General features: G+C 39.3%; 1 protein-coding gene across 1 annotated transcript in view; it reads right to left on the bottom strand.

The window, feature by feature from the left end:
- LOC124594989 (serine/threonine-protein kinase ATR) overlaps positions 1-17,039 on the bottom strand; it is a 353,179-nt gene that overhangs the window by 280,203 nt on the left and 55,937 nt on the right. The window contains exons 5-6 of the mRNA XM_047133527.1: positions 6,832-7,001; positions 47-217 (exon numbers count right to left, since the gene is read on the bottom strand). Of these exons, the coding sequence (XP_046989483.1) occupies positions 47-217; positions 6,832-7,001 (341 nt within the window). The remainder of the gene's footprint in view (positions 1-46; positions 218-6,831; positions 7,002-17,039) is intronic.

The following is a 17,039-nucleotide window of genomic DNA, read 5'->3' on the forward strand; positions in this document are numbered from 1 at the left end:
TAACTAGTAAGAACTGTATTGACAGAGATTGACCCTGCTGACTTACACTTATATATTCTGAAAATGGCCTGACTTTGTACACATCAGCTGCAAATTCAAAAGCTTTCATCTGCACAGGAACTGTTCCAGTTCTCAGCAAGTCCAGTACTAAAGGTAACAGGCTTGAATGAACAGTGTGAGGATGTGGTTCAAACCCAGTTGTCATTGATTTCAGAAGCTGCAACAAAAACATAGGTGTCCTATTTTTAGTCTTCAAAAGACTGAAAACTAAATACAAGTAATACCTAAGAGAGACAATGAGCATTATTTATATGCTGCTGAAACAATAAAAACTGGAACGCAAATGCTTTATTTCAAGGTTTGTGGGCACTTTTTTTCTTACAACATTTTGTGTTGTTGTCTCTACTTGTTCATATTCCCGAAAATTATAAGGAGACTTGACTCTAGAAATTAGTTTAAAATATACAAATTTGACAAAATACCCACTATCATAAGCAATAACAAAACCTCCAATACATGTTTTATGTGAAGAAGACCTTGCATACTACAAGAATCTTTCAGGAGAATACCAGTGATTTTCACTAACTAATATACCATATATATATATATATATAAAATTAAAAAAAATAAAGATGATGTGACTTACCGAACAAAAGTGCTGGCAGGTCGAAAGACACACAAACATACACACAAAATTCAAGCTTTCGCAACAAACTGTTGCCTCATCAGGAAAGAGGGAAGGAGAGGGAAAGACGAAAGGATGTGGGTTTTAGGGAGAGGGTAAGGAGTCATTCCAATCCCGGGAGCGGAAAGACTTACCTTAGGGGGAAAAAAGGAGGGGTATACACTCGCACACACACACACATCCATCCACACATATACAGACACAAGCAGACATATTTAAAGACCACCTCCTGTAAAGATGATGTGACTTACCAAACGAAAGCGCTGGCACGTCCATAGACACACAAACAAACACAAACATACACACAAAATTCTAGCTTTCGCAACAAACGGTTGCTTCGTCAGGAAAGAGGGAAGGAGTGGGAAAGACGAAAGGATTTGGGTTTTAAGGGAGAGGGTAAGGAGTCATTCCAATCCCGGGAGCGGAAAGACTTATCTTAGGGGGAAAAAAGGACGGGTACTCTGCCCAAACACTTTGCCTCTGTATATGTCTGCTTGTGTCTGTATATGTGTGGATGGATATGTGTGTGTGTGTGTGCAAGTGTATACCCGACCTTTTTTCCCCCTAAGGTAAGTCTTTTCGCTCCCGGGATTGGAATGACTCCTTACCCTCTCCCTTAAAACCCAAATCCTTTCGTCTCTCCCTCTCCTTCCCTCTTTCCTGACGAAGCAACCGTTTGTTGCAAAAGCTAGAATTTTGTGTGTATGTTTGTGTTTGTTTGTGTGTCTATGGACGTGCCAGCGCTTTCGTTTGGTAAGTCACATCATCTTTACAGGAGGTGGTCTTTAAATATGTCTGCTTGTGTCTGTATATGTGTGGATGGATGTGTGTGTGTGTGCGAGTGTATACCCCTCCTTTTTTCCCCCTAAGGTAAGTCTTTCCGCTCCCGGGATTGGAATGACTCCTTACCCTCTCCCTAAAACCCACATCCTTTCGTCTTTCTCTCTCCTTCCCTCTTTCCTGATGAGGCAACAGTTTGTTGCGAAAGCTTGAATTTTGTGTGTATGTTTGTGTTTGTTTGTGTGTCTGTCGACCTGCCAGCACTTTCATTTGGTAAGTCACATCATCTTTGATTATATAAAACACAGATGATGTGACTTACAGAACGAAAGTGCTGGCAGGTCGATAGACGCACAAACAAACACAAACATACACATAAAATTCAAGCTTTCGCAACAAACTGTTGCCTCATCAGAAAGAGGGAAGGAGAGGGAAAGACGAAAGGATGTGGGTTTTAAGGGAGAGAGTAAGGAGTCATTCCAATCCCGGGAGCGGATATAATGAATTAATAGAGGGAAACATTCCACATGGGAAAAATATACCTAAAAACAAAGATGATGTGACTTACCAAACGAAAGCGCTGGCACGTCGATAGACACACAAACAAACACAAACATACACACAAAATTCAAGCTTTCGCAACAAACTGTTGCCTCATCAGGAAAGAGGGAAGGAGAGGGAAAGACGAAAGGATGTGGGTTTTAAGGGAGAGGGTAAGGAGTCATTCCAATCCCGGGAGCGGAAAGACTTACCTTAGGGGGAAAAAAGGACGGGTACACACTCGCACACACATACATATCCATCCACACACATTTTTCCCGCATGGAATGTTTCCCTCTAATATATATATACTCCTACTAAGTTTTACATGTGACAAAATAACATCAAAGACTTCCAACAGCAGTCTGCGATACAGTTTTTATAAGTGCTTGGGCTTACCTCCATTCTCAGCTTGAGTCTCAGTTTTGTTTTTCGAGTTTTGCATCATAAAGTCAATAAACAAACCAATTTACATTCAGACCTTAAACAATGGTTATTTACTGTTTGTAACATGTATGGCTAACATGCGTGCCTCCTTTATTCATGGTTGACTACAACTAAAGTCATTCTTCATGTGTAAAATTTATCATGGATTCTTTCATTTGGAGTTAATATAAAAGTCCTCAAACAAGTATAAAAGTGTAGCTTAAAAATTGTGGAAAATATCTATAACAGAGCCCCAACGGGCATTTTTTATCTTAAACCCTACAATAGTACCAGAAATTTAAATCTCTTTATTCATACACTTAAATAAAAATCTGTAACAGTGCTAAGAACTCCAAAAATTATTCACAATGCAATCATTCACATTATTGTCTCTTTTCTACTCTCTTCCACATTAATCTACTCTCTATCACATTAATTGCCTTTCCAGAATGATGAATGTATGAAGGACAACTCCTGTTCCAGAGTAGATGAACAATTGGTACCAGGGTGGACAGCAATCTGACTTATAAATTAATTACACATTAATATTTACTTTTAAATTACTCTTAATTATTTTGTCTGCTAATAACAAAGATCCACTTGTTAAAACTTTTTATTTTAGAATATTAGGCACTCCTCATCATCACACACTGCATGATTTCCATGAAAACACAACTTTTAGATGACATATTAAGAACAAATATACTGAAACTCATTGACAAACAAGTTCACATACCAGAGAAAAGAACTTAATACAGAGTATCGTGTCAAGTGATGTCTGTCTTAACACTGGCGCTCAACTGATCGTGCACTGGCATTACACAAATTAGCTATCATAAGAATGCATCAAGTGACACAGTTATAGTGAGAACTGGGACTTTGCATTAAAAGTGACACACAATTATTAGCAAAATCAGCATTGGAAATAAATGTAAAAACTTAAATTAAGAAAAATAAAGGTATGTGATTAATATAAATCATTTGTGCAAGGGATAATGGGAAGGGAAGGGAGGGAGGACAGAGAGTATGGTGGGACGACCAGGAGACAATCCTAGGTCATGCAAATGAGTGCCAGAAGCATACGGCACTGGTAAACCTATAGCTAAAGTACAGTGGAAAGACTCAGTTAATTGTATAAATCAGCACTCATATTCACTTGTTTCCAGCAGCTACCAATGTTGGTCTTCAATACTATGTGCAAAGAGTACTTTAATCGAACACATCAATAAAGTTAAGCCTTTTCAAATTCAATTACATATAACTGGTAGAAGGACTCCGACAGCTGTCGGATGTCAGATACATCCATCTATAAATCTTGCCACAGTGACCCCATTCCAGAAATCCAGCAGGATCTCCAGTCTCTCCTCAAATCCTTAGGCCATCCCAGAACCTCTCCCCAGAGTCCATCTCACTACTCATCCCTACCACTCCCTGCACTCCTATCTTCTACATGCTTCCTAAAGTCCGTAAAACCAACCACCCAGGACACCCCATTGTGGCTGGTTACTGTGCCCCCACAGACAGAATCTCTGCTCTCATAGACCAACAACTTCAGCCTATTTCCCATAGCCTACCCTCCTATATAAAAGACACTAACCGTTTCCTCCATCAACTCTCCACAGTTCCTGTCCATTTACCACATGGTGCCCTGTCCCTTTAAACTAACATTCCTAATGCCCATGGCCTTACCACTACTGAACACTAACTTTCCCAATGCCCAGCGGATTCCAAACCAACAACCTCCTTCCTAGTCACCATGACCAACTATATCCTCACCCACAATTATTTCTCCTTTGAAGGCCTTACCTACAAACAAATTGGGGGTACGGCTATGGACAGCCACATGGCACCACCCTATGCCAACCTATCCATAGGTCATCTATAGGAATCCTTTCTAAACACCCAGAATCCTAAACCGCTTCAGGTCAATGGTGACATCTTTGCGATCTGGATCAAGGGTGAGGACACCCTATCCACATTCCTCCTGAAGCTCAACAGCTTCTATCCCATTTGCTTCATCTGGTCTTGCTCAACCCAACAAATCACCTTCCTAGATGCTAACCTCCACCTCAAATATGCCTACATCAGTACCTCCGTCCATACCAAACCAATAACTACATGCAATACCTCCACGTTGATAGTTGCCACCCATTCCGTGCCAAGAAGTCTCTTCCATACAACCTAGCCACATGTGGTCATCGCATCTGCAGTAATGAATGGTCCCTCTCTAAATATACTGAGGGTCTCAATGAGGCCTTCACAGATCATAATTATTCTCCCAACCTTGTACAAAAACAAATATCCTGTGCCTTATCTTTCCAGTCTCCAACTATCTCCCAAAGTTTCACTGTCCGGACGAACTCAGTACCACCCAGGATTGGAGCAACTGAATTACATTCTTCATCACAGTTTCAACCACCTGTCGTCATGACCTGAAATGAGAAATATCCTGCCCACTATCCTTCCCACCCCTCCCACAGTGGTATTATGCCATACACTGAACTACGGAATATACTCGTCCATCCCTACACAACCCCTGCTCCCCACCCCTTAATTTGTGGATCATATCCCTGTAATGACCTGTCCCATATCTCCTCTCACCACCACCTACTCCAGTCAGTCACAAACATCACCTATACCATCAAACGAAGGGCTACCTGCGAAACCAGTCACATAATCAACAAGCTAAGCTGCAACCACTGTGCTGCATTCTATGGGGGCATGACAACCAACAAGCTGTCTGTCCATATGAATGGCCACCGACAAACTGTGGCCAAGAAACAAGTGGAGCAACCTGTTGCTGAGAATGCTGCCCAACATGACATCCTTCATTACAATGACTGCTTCACAGCCTGTGCCATATGGATCCTTCCCCGAAACTTCAGCTTTTCTGAATTGTGCAGGTGGGAACTTTCCCCGGAATATATCTTATGTTCCCATAACCCTCCTGGCCTCAACCTGCATTAGTCATTTCTCTCACCCATCCAGCCCCTTCTCTGTTCCCATTCCAGCACTACACAGCCGTCATTGCATCATCACACCCAGTCTTTTTACTTCTCTCCTTATCCGCTACCCCCCCCCCCCCCCCCCACCTCTCCCCTGCCCTCCATCTAAGCTCCCGACTGCACCTAGCTACCCTACCCTCTCTCCACCTCGTCCTTGCACGCTCCCCAGCAGCACTTCACTGTCTCCCACCCCTACCCTTTTATCCCTCTCCTTCCCCACCCTAGCCTCCTCCTTACCCTCCATCCAGATGCTGTTCCCATTATGCACTGCTGCTGTTGCTCGCAGTGTGGCTTCAGCTGCCAGAGGTTGCAGTCATGTGTGTGTGTGTGTGTGTGTGTGTGTGTCGTCTATTTTCGACAAAGGCCCTGTTGGCTGACAGCTTATATGCTGTCTTTTTGTTGTGCCTATCTGCAACTCATGATCTCCGCTATATAGTGAGTAGCAACTGTCCTTTTCATAAAATTGATACATTCCAGCCTGGATTTTCCATTTTTCAATTACATATACCATTTCTGTGAGCTTTAAATCCAGGAATTACGTCTGCTTTCATTTCCAAGTACAGAGATGCACTTAACACAGGGTCATCTGCTGGTTATGATGTACTAGGTTGAAAGAAAAAAGCTGTTTATACCAACTTAAGCCATTATACTTCTATCAATACAGCTACTCATGTTCGGAAAACATGATATCCCTCATTTCAATGACTGCTTCACAGCCTGTGCCACATGGATCCTTCCCACACAGCCTGTGCCACATGGATCCTTCCCACCAACACCAGCTTTTCTGAAATGCGCAGGTGGAAACTTCCCCTGCAATACATTCTATGTTCCCGTAACCCTCCTAGCCTCAACCTTCGTTAGTCACTGTCCTCGCCCATCCAGCCCCCTCCCTGTTCCCATTCCAGCACTACATAGCTGTGATTTCACCACCATACACAGTCTTTTTATTTCTCTCCTTTTCCGCTACCCCCCCCCCCCCCCTCCCCTCTCTCACCTGTCCTCCGTCTAAACTGCAGCACTTCACTGTCCACCACCTCCACCATGCATCTCTTCCCCTCCCCACCCCAGCCAACTCCTTACCCCCACCCAGTCGCCACTCCCATCATGCACTGATGCTGCTGCTCGCAGTGTGGTTTCAGTTATGTGAGACTGCAGTCATGTGTGCAAGTTGCATTTGAGTGCGCGCACGTGTGTGTGTGTGTGTGTGTGTGTGTGTGTGTGTGTGAAACTTAACGTAATACAGTCTTACAACATAGATACTAGCACAATTTTTTTTTCCTCTAAAAACAATTGCAAGCCACATCCTTACGTACAAAAAATAATAAAGGTAGCCACAACTGCTTCACATCAACTCTAAAACAATAAACACACTAGATATTAAAGCACAAGCCCTACCTCCAACAAGTAACACTGCAAATTTGCGCAACCTTCAGAACTCGACAAATGTATAAAACATGGTGACAAATCAAGGTCAATGCCATCAATTGTTTCCCCTTCAGGAATAAATCTTCTCAGTTCAAATTGTTTTTTCAACGTTCCTTCTGCTCCCAGTGCTTCAGTGATATCTGCGACAAAAACAATCTACAGTTCATCTAAGTGTAAAAAATAAATTGAAATTATGTTTTTCTTTAGGTTCCTTGTACAACGTAACTAACAAAATAAAAAGCTGTATATGTCCATGCCATCCGTTGGAAGCATGAAATTGTTAAGTTCTGGCAAAAGGATTCATGAATCTGGTATGCACATGAGATTGTAGCATTACATGAGTATGTTCAATATGTCTACTTTGCCTCACATGAGTGTAGGGGAGTCAAAACACAGTGACGTCACATCAACTTGAGATTTTCTTTTTTTAAACATGTAATTCATTTCTAAATTTTTTTGATTATTTACAGAGTAAATAATTTAATTATGAAAAACATTTAATAGGTAATGAGTTTTAATGAGATAGATATAAGTATGTTTTGACATAGCAAATCACCTTGTTGCACTATGCTTGATATGTTTTCTCTTTGTAAGAACAAAAAAAAGGAAACAAAGGAAACAAAAGAAAAATTCGGAGTAGGTATTAAAGTCCATGGAGAAGAAATAAAAACTTTGAGGTTCGCCGATGACATTGTAATTCTGTCAGAGACAGCAAAGGACTTGGAAGAGCAGTTGAACGGAATGGATGGTGTCTTGAAGGGAGGATATAAGATGAACATCAACAAAAGCAAAACGAAGATAATGGAATGTAGTCGAATTAAGTCGGGTGATGTTGAGGGTATTAGATTAGGAAATGAGACACTTAAAGTAGTAAAGGAGTTTTGCTATTTGGGGAGCAAAATAACTGATGATGGTAGAAGTAGAGAGGATATAAAATGTAGGCTGGCAATGGCAAGGAAAGCGTTTCTGAAGAAGAGAAATTTGTTAACATCCAGTATAGATTTAAGTGTCAGGAAGTCATTTCTGAAAGTATTCGTATGGAGTGAAGCCACGTATGGAAGTGAAACATGGACGATAAATAGTTTGGACAAGAAGAGAATAGAAGCTTTCGAAATGTGGTGCTACAGAAGAATGCTGAAGATTAGATGGGTAGATCACATAACTAATGGGGAAGTATTGAATAGGATTGGGGAGAAGAGAAGTTTGTGGCACAACTTGACCAGAAGAAGGGATCGGTTGGTAGGACATGTTCTGAGGCATCAAGGGATCACCAATTTAGTATTGGAGGGCAGCGTGGAGGGTAAAAATCGTAGAGGGAGACCAAGAGATGAATACACTAAGCAGATTCAGAAGGATGTAGGTTGGAGTAGGTACTGGGAGATGAAAAAGCTTGCACAGGATAGAGTAGCATGGAGAGCTGCATCAAACCAGTCTCAGGACTGAAGACCACAACAACAACAACAAGAACAAAAACTTCTGTGTAGCTCGAGTGCACGATCAAGTAGTTGTCGAGTGAAGATCGTCTGTAACTTATGAATGGGCATAGAATTGTTAATTTACAACCCAGAGTTGATTTACAAATTATTCTAGAGAACAACAGCCTGACTTTGATGCAAACAAATTGCGCGTGAATTCTCAAATATCGGCACGGAGTTTAAGATACGCGGCTGGATATAGGCCGCTATCGTCAAGTGTATGATTCAGTATAATTAATCGCAATTTACGGACATTAACTTGATAATAACTGCCAAAGACTTATATGAGCAGCATAGTAATCGTCTTGATGCTTAAAGCAAGCAAGAAGCAATTTAGTATCGGGATACGACAAATATTAATAATTGCATACTCAACTTGTTGATACGTTGCTTAGCAACACATAAACAGACAGTGATAGAATGTGACCTCCCCTTCTCCCTTTGCTCCCTAAAATGGGGTGTCAAATGTGACCTCCCATTCTCTCTTTGCTCTGTTTCTTTCACTGATCTTTCCTCTTCATTCTTCCTTATTCGTACCGCTGCTATATCTCAGGGTTTTCAATGCAGAAATGTAGTGAGAAGGGGGCACGTGTGTGGTGGTGCACGATATCATAGTGCTGTGAGTGAGCATCATTCATGCCTCTGGTTTGAGAAGACTGATGACTGATGCCCGATATTGCTAGCTCCGGGGTTTGGTGTGATGGGTGCAGTAGTTTTTTCCATTAGGGTGACCGTAGCGGCATGGGAAATAAGGAAGTGGATCAGACTCATCAGTGGTTCTGTAGGATACAGGAAAATAGTGGAACAGGAGGGGAAAATTGCTGCACTTCAGGCACAGTTAGAGCAGGCTAGGGAAGATCTGAACAGGTTAAGGAGGGAGAAGGGTAAAGAGAGGTGGGAAGTGGCAACAGGTAACAGGAGTAACAGACCTAGAACTTTGTCAGACAGCTTTTTGGTGAATGTAAAGAATAAGTTAGACCTGTTGCTTCAGTTAGAAGCTGATGACCCTCAGACAAAGGTAGGTGTAGAGAGGGCACAACAAACTTTCAGTAGAAAATTGAATAAGAATGCAGGGAAGTCAGCAAAGAGAAAGAAAGTTTTGTTGTTGGGTGGTTCACATGCCAGAGGTGTAGGCCAACTTTTGCTGGTCTGGGTCAGGTGACAGAGGATTTAGGTTCACTCTGTAAAGATTTTACCAAGGAAGACACTGTGGTTATTCTGGGTGGGCCAGGCAATAGTATTGACAGAGATCCTGGGTACAATATAGAGTGTGACCTGGCAAAAATTGCATCAGCAACGAGACATACCAGTGTTGAGTTCGTGTCTGTTCTGAGACGCCACGACCAACCTCATTTAAACTCTTCTGTCGGGAGAGTTAATTTGGAGTTGGAACAGCTGCTTCGGTCGGGTGCGGTGTCACATATTGGTTTGGTTCCTGTTGATTCTCTCAGTAGGTGGGATTATACTAGACATGGCCAACACCTCAACAGGAAAGGCAAGGGTAAACTGGCTGGGCTAATAGCAAGAAATGCAAGGGGGGAAGGGGGGGGGGGGGAGGCACTACCATGAGTGGTAATATACCAGTGGTCATAGGTGTTGGAGCAGCACCTTTTTTAGGATAGGTAGGACAGAATGAAGTCAAGTTCTGAGAGAAGTAAAGATAGAAATCAAACAGCATAATCCTGGTACATTGGATCAGCGAACACAGCGGCTGGTTAAAAATTTACAGCAATCAGCAGAAATTTTATTTCCACCCGATTTCATCTTGGTAAATGTGAAATGCCAACTATCTTTAGTGGATCAAAATATTCAAGGGCTTAGAAGTAAAATTAATGAAATACTTATGTGCACTGATGAATTAGTCATCAAACCCAGTTGATATAATCTGCCTCTCTGAACATCATGTGACCACTGATATAGATATGTTAAACCTTACAGAATTTAAGTTAGCCTCCTACTTCCGTAGACAAAAGATGGAGAAAGGAGGAGTTGCCACATTCGTTCAAAACAGTTTTAAATTTAAGAATATTGACTTTATAAATTTTCTTTAGAGCAGCACTTAGAAGCATGTGCAACAGAGACAGAATTTCATAATACGTCCTTTATAATAGGAGCCATATACAGAACACCTTCAGGAAATTTCAACCTGTTTATAAATGGTCTTGAAGATTTATTATCTCATCTAAAATCAAAAAACAAAGAACTAGTGGTTGCTAGTGATTTTAATATAGATGTCCTGAAAAACGCTGTCAGTGAACAGGTACTGAAATCAGTTACATTGTCATTTAATTTAATTTCTACTGTAAATTTCCCAACTAGGATATACAAATGTTCTAAGACTGCCATTGATAATACATTTATAGACAATTCTTGGCAACTAAGCCACATTACAAAACCAGTAGTAAATGGACTATCTGACCATGACATGCAACACCTAACATTAAATTTTGAAAATTGTCAGGGTAAAACATCTATCAGAACTGAGTACAGAAGGCCAATAAAACAGTCAAAAACTGAGAAATTTAGGAGATTGCTCAAAGAAATTAATTGGATGGATGTTTACAGCATCCAAGACACAAATGGAAAATACAAAACATTCATTAATAAAGTTTGCACCTTATTTGAAAATTGTTTTCCCCTGAAGGTAACTCAAATTAAGCAGAAGTCTAATAAGAAACCATGGATCACACAAGGGATAAAGATATCATGTGAGACAAAAAGGAAACTATCTGATGTGTAGGGACACCTTTGAAACTAGCATTATAGCTCATTACAAAAATTACTGCAAAATACTGAAGAAAGTTATCCAGAAATCTAAACACCTGCATTATGAGAAGAAGATAAATACATCCAGCAATAAAATAAAAACAATATGGGATATAGTTAAGTCAGAGACAGGTAGGACCAGAAATGAGGAGGAACAAATAGCTCTAAAAATAAATGAAACACTGGTAACAAACGCATGTTGTGTTGCAAACCATTTAAACAAGTGTCTTGTCTCTGTTACTAATAGCATGGGGTTGTCAGGTTCAGTAAATAATGCAATGGAATATCTGAGACAGTGCACACAAGCAATCTCAGTAAAATGGAATCGACATTTACTTTACCCAAAGAAATAGACTCCATCATAAAGTCCTTGAAATCAAAGCATTCTAGTGATTATGATAACATATCAACAAAGTTAATAAAAAGTGTTCATGTGAGCTTAGTCATATCTTAAGTTATTTGTGTAATCAATCACTTGTCACAGGAACATTCCCGGACTGGCTTAAATATGCTGAAGTTATACCTCTCCACAAGAAAGGGGACAAAGAAATACCGTCAAATTATCGACCAATCTCACTTTTGCCAGCTTTTTCAAAAATCTTTGAAAAGGTTATGTTCAAGCATCTACTTAAGCACCTTAGTGAAAATAGCATACTGTCAAAGTCACAGTTTGGGTTTCTTAAGGGTTCTGGTATTGAGAAAGCTATTTACACCTACAGCGAAAATGTCCTTAATTCATTGGACAACAAATTAGAGGCAATTGGCATATTCTGTGGCCTGTCAAAGGCGTTTGACTGTGTGAATCACAGCATTCTTATAAGTAAATCAAAATATTATGGTGTCACTGGTAGTGCAGCAAAGTGGTTTCAGTCATATCTTACTAATAGAAAACAAAGAGTGTCATTACGTAACACTTCAGCAGAAGGCAATCAGACATCATCTGACTGGGAAGAAATTACATGTGGTGTTCCCCAAGGTTCCATACTAGGTCCACTACTGTTTCTTGTGTATATCAATGACCTGTCATCTGTTACGTTACCAGATGCCAAGTTTGTATTATTTGCAGATGATACAAACATTGCAATAAATAGTAAATCAAATATAAATTTAGAAAGGGCAGCTAATCAAATTTTTACTGACATTAATAAGTGATTCACAGCCAATTCACTGACATTAAACTTTGAAAAGACCCACTATATGCAGTTCAGAACTTCCAAGAGATTTCCTTCTGGTGTGTGTGTATAAAATATGATGACATGGAAATAGGAGAAGTTGAGTGAGTAAAATCCTAGAAATTACAACTTAATAATAAATTCAGTTGGGAGCAACATACTAATGAACTGCTAAAGCACCTAAACACGTCTGTGTTTGCAATGCAAATGATGACAGACATAGGAGAGATAAATATAAAAAAACTGGCATATTTTGCTTATTTTCACTCCATTGTGTCATATGGTATCATATTTTGGGGTAGCTCCACAAACAGAGAAAAAATTTTTAGAGTACAGAAGCGTATAATAAGAGTAATGAGTAGTGTAAATCCAAGAACATCATGTCGAAACCTATTCAAAGAATTGGGCATATTAACCACAGCTTCTCAGTATATTTATTCCTTAATGAAGTTTGTTGTAAATAATACATCTCTTTTTCCAACCAACTGCTTAGTACACAGTATTGATACTAGGAATAAGAACAATATACATAAAGATTTAAAATAACTTACTCTTTCCCAGAGAGGAGTACAGTATTCAGCAACGCATATTTTCAATAAGTTACCAGCAACCATTAAGAGTTTAGTTTCAGACAAGGCACAATTTAAACATAATTTAAAAGAATTTTTGATGGCCAACTCCTTCTATTCCATCCATGAGTTTCTCAACAAGCGCTGTAGACCATTTTAATGAAAATTTATTATACTTTAATTTTTGACAATACTTGGTTGTAACAGCCAAGTAACTACTACTGTGTGAATCATGGATGTATGGAAAGCAGATGTAAGTCTTAAGTCTGTAAATAGTGAAAGTTTAATATTAAATCTTGTACATAATCTGACTGTTCTTAACTGAGGATCACTGAAATGAATAATTTCCTTTAATTTTTGACAATACTTGGTTGTAATAGCCAAGAAACTAGCAAATGTCTGAATGATGGATTTAATGAAAGCAGATGTAAGTATTAAACCTGGAAATATTAGAAGTTTAAATTTAATTCATGTACATAATTTTACTGTTTATTGACTGAGGATCATTAAAATTAATGAAACTCAAGTTTTTCTAATTACATTTTTGTAATGTGTTTATCTGACATGTTCCACACCCAGGAAGATTCCCTCTTTTATGGGTCTATGGAATAAATAATTAATCTAATCTAATCTATCCAGCCGTGTATCTTAAACTCCGTGCTGATATTTGAGAATTTGTGCTAGATTTGTTTGCACCAAAGTCGGACCGTGGTTCCCTATAATAATTTGTAAATCAACTCCGGGTTGTAAATTAACAATTCTATGCCCATTCATGAAAGTTACAGAAGATCTGCACTCAACGACTACTTGAGCGTGCACTCGAGCAATACGGAAGGTTTTGTTCTTACAAAGAGAAAACATATCATACATAATGCAATAAGGTTATTTGCTATGTCAAAACATATTTATATCTATCTCATTAAAACTCATTACCTATTAAATGTTGTACATAATTAAATTTCTTACTCTGCAAATAATCAATGAAATTTAGAAATGAATTACATGTATAAAAAAAATCTCAGGTTGATATTATGTCATGGGTTACTACTTGTTTCGACTCCCCTACACTCACGTGAAGCAAAGTAGATCCGATTATATTGGACATACTCATGTAATGCTAAAAGATGACAACACTCCTTTACACTGTTACTGAAATTAATAATAGTTCTTGACCTCAGAGGAAGCCAAACTAAGGGTTTACAATCATGATAAAAAACATTATTAATATTCACCATACATATTTTTAAAGGATATCTCGTTGCACAAGTCTGAACGAGACTCACTGCTAATAGAAAGGTTCACTTTACAAGGGGGTGTCTACAGCTGTGTCAAGGTGGTTACACTGGTTTTTATCAAATCACCAAAGCACCGTTAAGCACCAATGGGCATGGCCAGTACTTCAATGTGTAACCATCCCAGTACACCATGTGCTGTTGACTATTTTCCCTTTGTCTTTAAAGTAGAGGGGGTAGGAGGGGTGGTTGCATGAATTCCCAGATTATCAGTATTTACACCAATATCCTGGATTAAATTCCAAATCTCTCTACTGTGTCTCATGGCATGAATGCATGTGACACCACTGATGATTTACATACATTGGATGGATGTTAAGCTCAGTGGCCCTCTTTGTGCTCTTCAAGAGAAGTACACTATGTGCCGTTACTTGCTTTCTCCCTCTCCCTTCTCTCATCATCTCGAACACCAACAGAAAACTATACTACATACACAGACATCAAAGTCACCTACATTTAACACACACACACACACACACACACACACACACACACACACACACACACACACACACATAGCCCTCATACTCTGCAAAGTAATCTGCGGGCACAAAAGATACGGAAAACATTTCCAATTAGGCAGCTAAATCTATCCTTCAGGGTCTCCCAGGCATTCATGTCATATGTCTTTACAAGTGGGCAAGCAAGATTATGTTATACAGAATCCTGAGAAAGAAACATTTTGTACACTTGTTGCACTATGGCAAGTTGCCTGCCACCTGCTGTGAAATGGTAGCCACAGCTGGGATGGAGGTCAGGCATAAATGCCCCTGTGGCCAGCCTAATTCTCTCATGGTAGACTACATCCACTAACCATACAGCTTGACCTCATAAACAAACCACACAAAGACACAGCAATTTTGGAGAAGAGAAACTTAGTCTGTTTCCTGTCTGTTACATGCTATGAATTTTAAAACACTGAACACTTATTAACACTACGTTTTCAGGTCCCTCAGTTCATAGCCATGAAAGTTCCCGAGTAAAAAACTTCCAGGTTCGAGAAGACCTAAAACATGATGGGAATAGTTATAAGCAACATATGCAAATTTTCTGACAAAAACTTAAAATTAATTTTTGGTGCCTATTAGACCAGACTCATAACCATTCTCTGCACCATGCAAGAAAATTAAAAAGTTGCCCATGACTAAACAGCCCTGAATCGTGGCCTTTTACTGTGGATGTAACACTATTTATGACAGTGGTGGATAAACTTTTCTGTAGTTAAAAATTGTGGTTTTTAGGGGAAGTTAAATGGCTTATTAAAAGGTGGGAAGGGCAGCTGTTACAGTCATACTAACATATTTCAAGAAGAACTAGCCAAATTATATTAGGGCTACATTCCATCTGTATTAATACTTCCCAAATTTTTTCATGAAAGCTGCACCTCATAATGCACCCATTAACTCCAATAAGTGTTCTCTAATTGTGGTACATTTCATTGACTACCTCTGTGTAGTTCTTGTATTATTCTGATGTTGCCAGTAACACTTTGAACAAAAGTAAGTGGTTGGGCAATGTCATCTATGCATGAACTTTCAGAAAGTACTGCTCCAACTACGCAAACTTAAACACCAATTGTTTGTAAAAGGAGTGTTGTATGTTCTCTAATCGGAAAGTTATCATTTTTCTGGACACACTGATACTTGGAAAAAACTGGCCTGGATGCATGTACGGGTTTTGTTAAAAAGTGTGTCATAAAACCGTTGTATCCTCTTTTGAAGCAAACTGGCCCACAACTGTTGTAAATGGTCACTGATATACTGGATGCACTGAGATGGCGTTGCTGTCCAAGCTGGCTCCACTGTACTAGTTAACATGTCTTCCCATTCGATTCATTACTGGAGTGCATGAAGAACGATTGTTTAAATGCTTCAGTGTGCTCTGTAATTAATCTAATATTGTCTTCGCAGTCTCTATGGAAGCGGTACACATGGGGTAGTAGTAAACTCCTGAATTCATTATTTAACGTTGGTTCTTGGAATTTTGTAAGTAGGTTTTCAGGAGATAGTTTGAGTCTGTCTTCAAGTGTGTGCCAGTTAAGTTTATCCAGCATGTCCATGACACTCTCTCATGGGTCAAACAAACTCGTGACCCACGAAATGATTTTTTGACAATTCACTATTTTATTGAAAACCTTAAGCATCAAACAGTTACAGTCTTTGACCATCATCAATGGATATTTATCTAAAGGTACAAACACAAATCAAATCCAGTCAAATCAAATCAAATTTTTATTATCACATTACATGACTCATACAAAAAAAATGTGACATAGGTAATTTGTCATTTTTAAAACTAACATGCAGACTACCCTAAGGTGACAGTACATATGTATTACTTTACACGGTTATCATTTTTTTAAATATATGGTTTCTTTTTAGACAGATACTATATTACATAGTCATCATTCAAGGACTCTTTTACACTATAGTAGCATTTACTTTTAAAACATTTTTCCACGTCTCCCTCAGTATTTTCTAAATCTGGATCACTTTCCCCCTTACAGATTTTATTTACAAATTTCATGCCCATGTAGTATGGAGTTTTTTCATACAGTTTAGAGTCTGTGGGTACGTAGCATGTAACTTGACCTAAATCTAGTTTCATACCAACGCAGGAAGCAGTTGTCCTCAAAAAGCTGTGGGTTTCTCTTGGCAAAAATGAGAATTTCATATATATGCAGTATGGACATTAGATCTAGTTTTTAAACCTAGGTTTGCAGTGCTGATTCTTTTTAGCTCCCACCATGGCTCGGATGAACTCTTTTTATAGATTAAAGGCTTTGAGGAGGTTAGTTGTTTTTTTTTGTGGTTTTAGGGCGCACAACTTCAACGGTCATTAGCGCCCAGACTACGTTTGGAATGCACCGCGAGTCACAAGTTTAAAACAGCAACGAAACGGAAA

This window comes from Schistocerca americana, chromosome 2, assembly GCF_021461395.2.
Source record: "Schistocerca americana isolate TAMUIC-IGC-003095 chromosome 2, iqSchAmer2.1, whole genome shotgun sequence".
Lineage (NCBI taxonomy): Eukaryota > Metazoa > Arthropoda > Insecta > Orthoptera > Acrididae > Schistocerca > Schistocerca americana.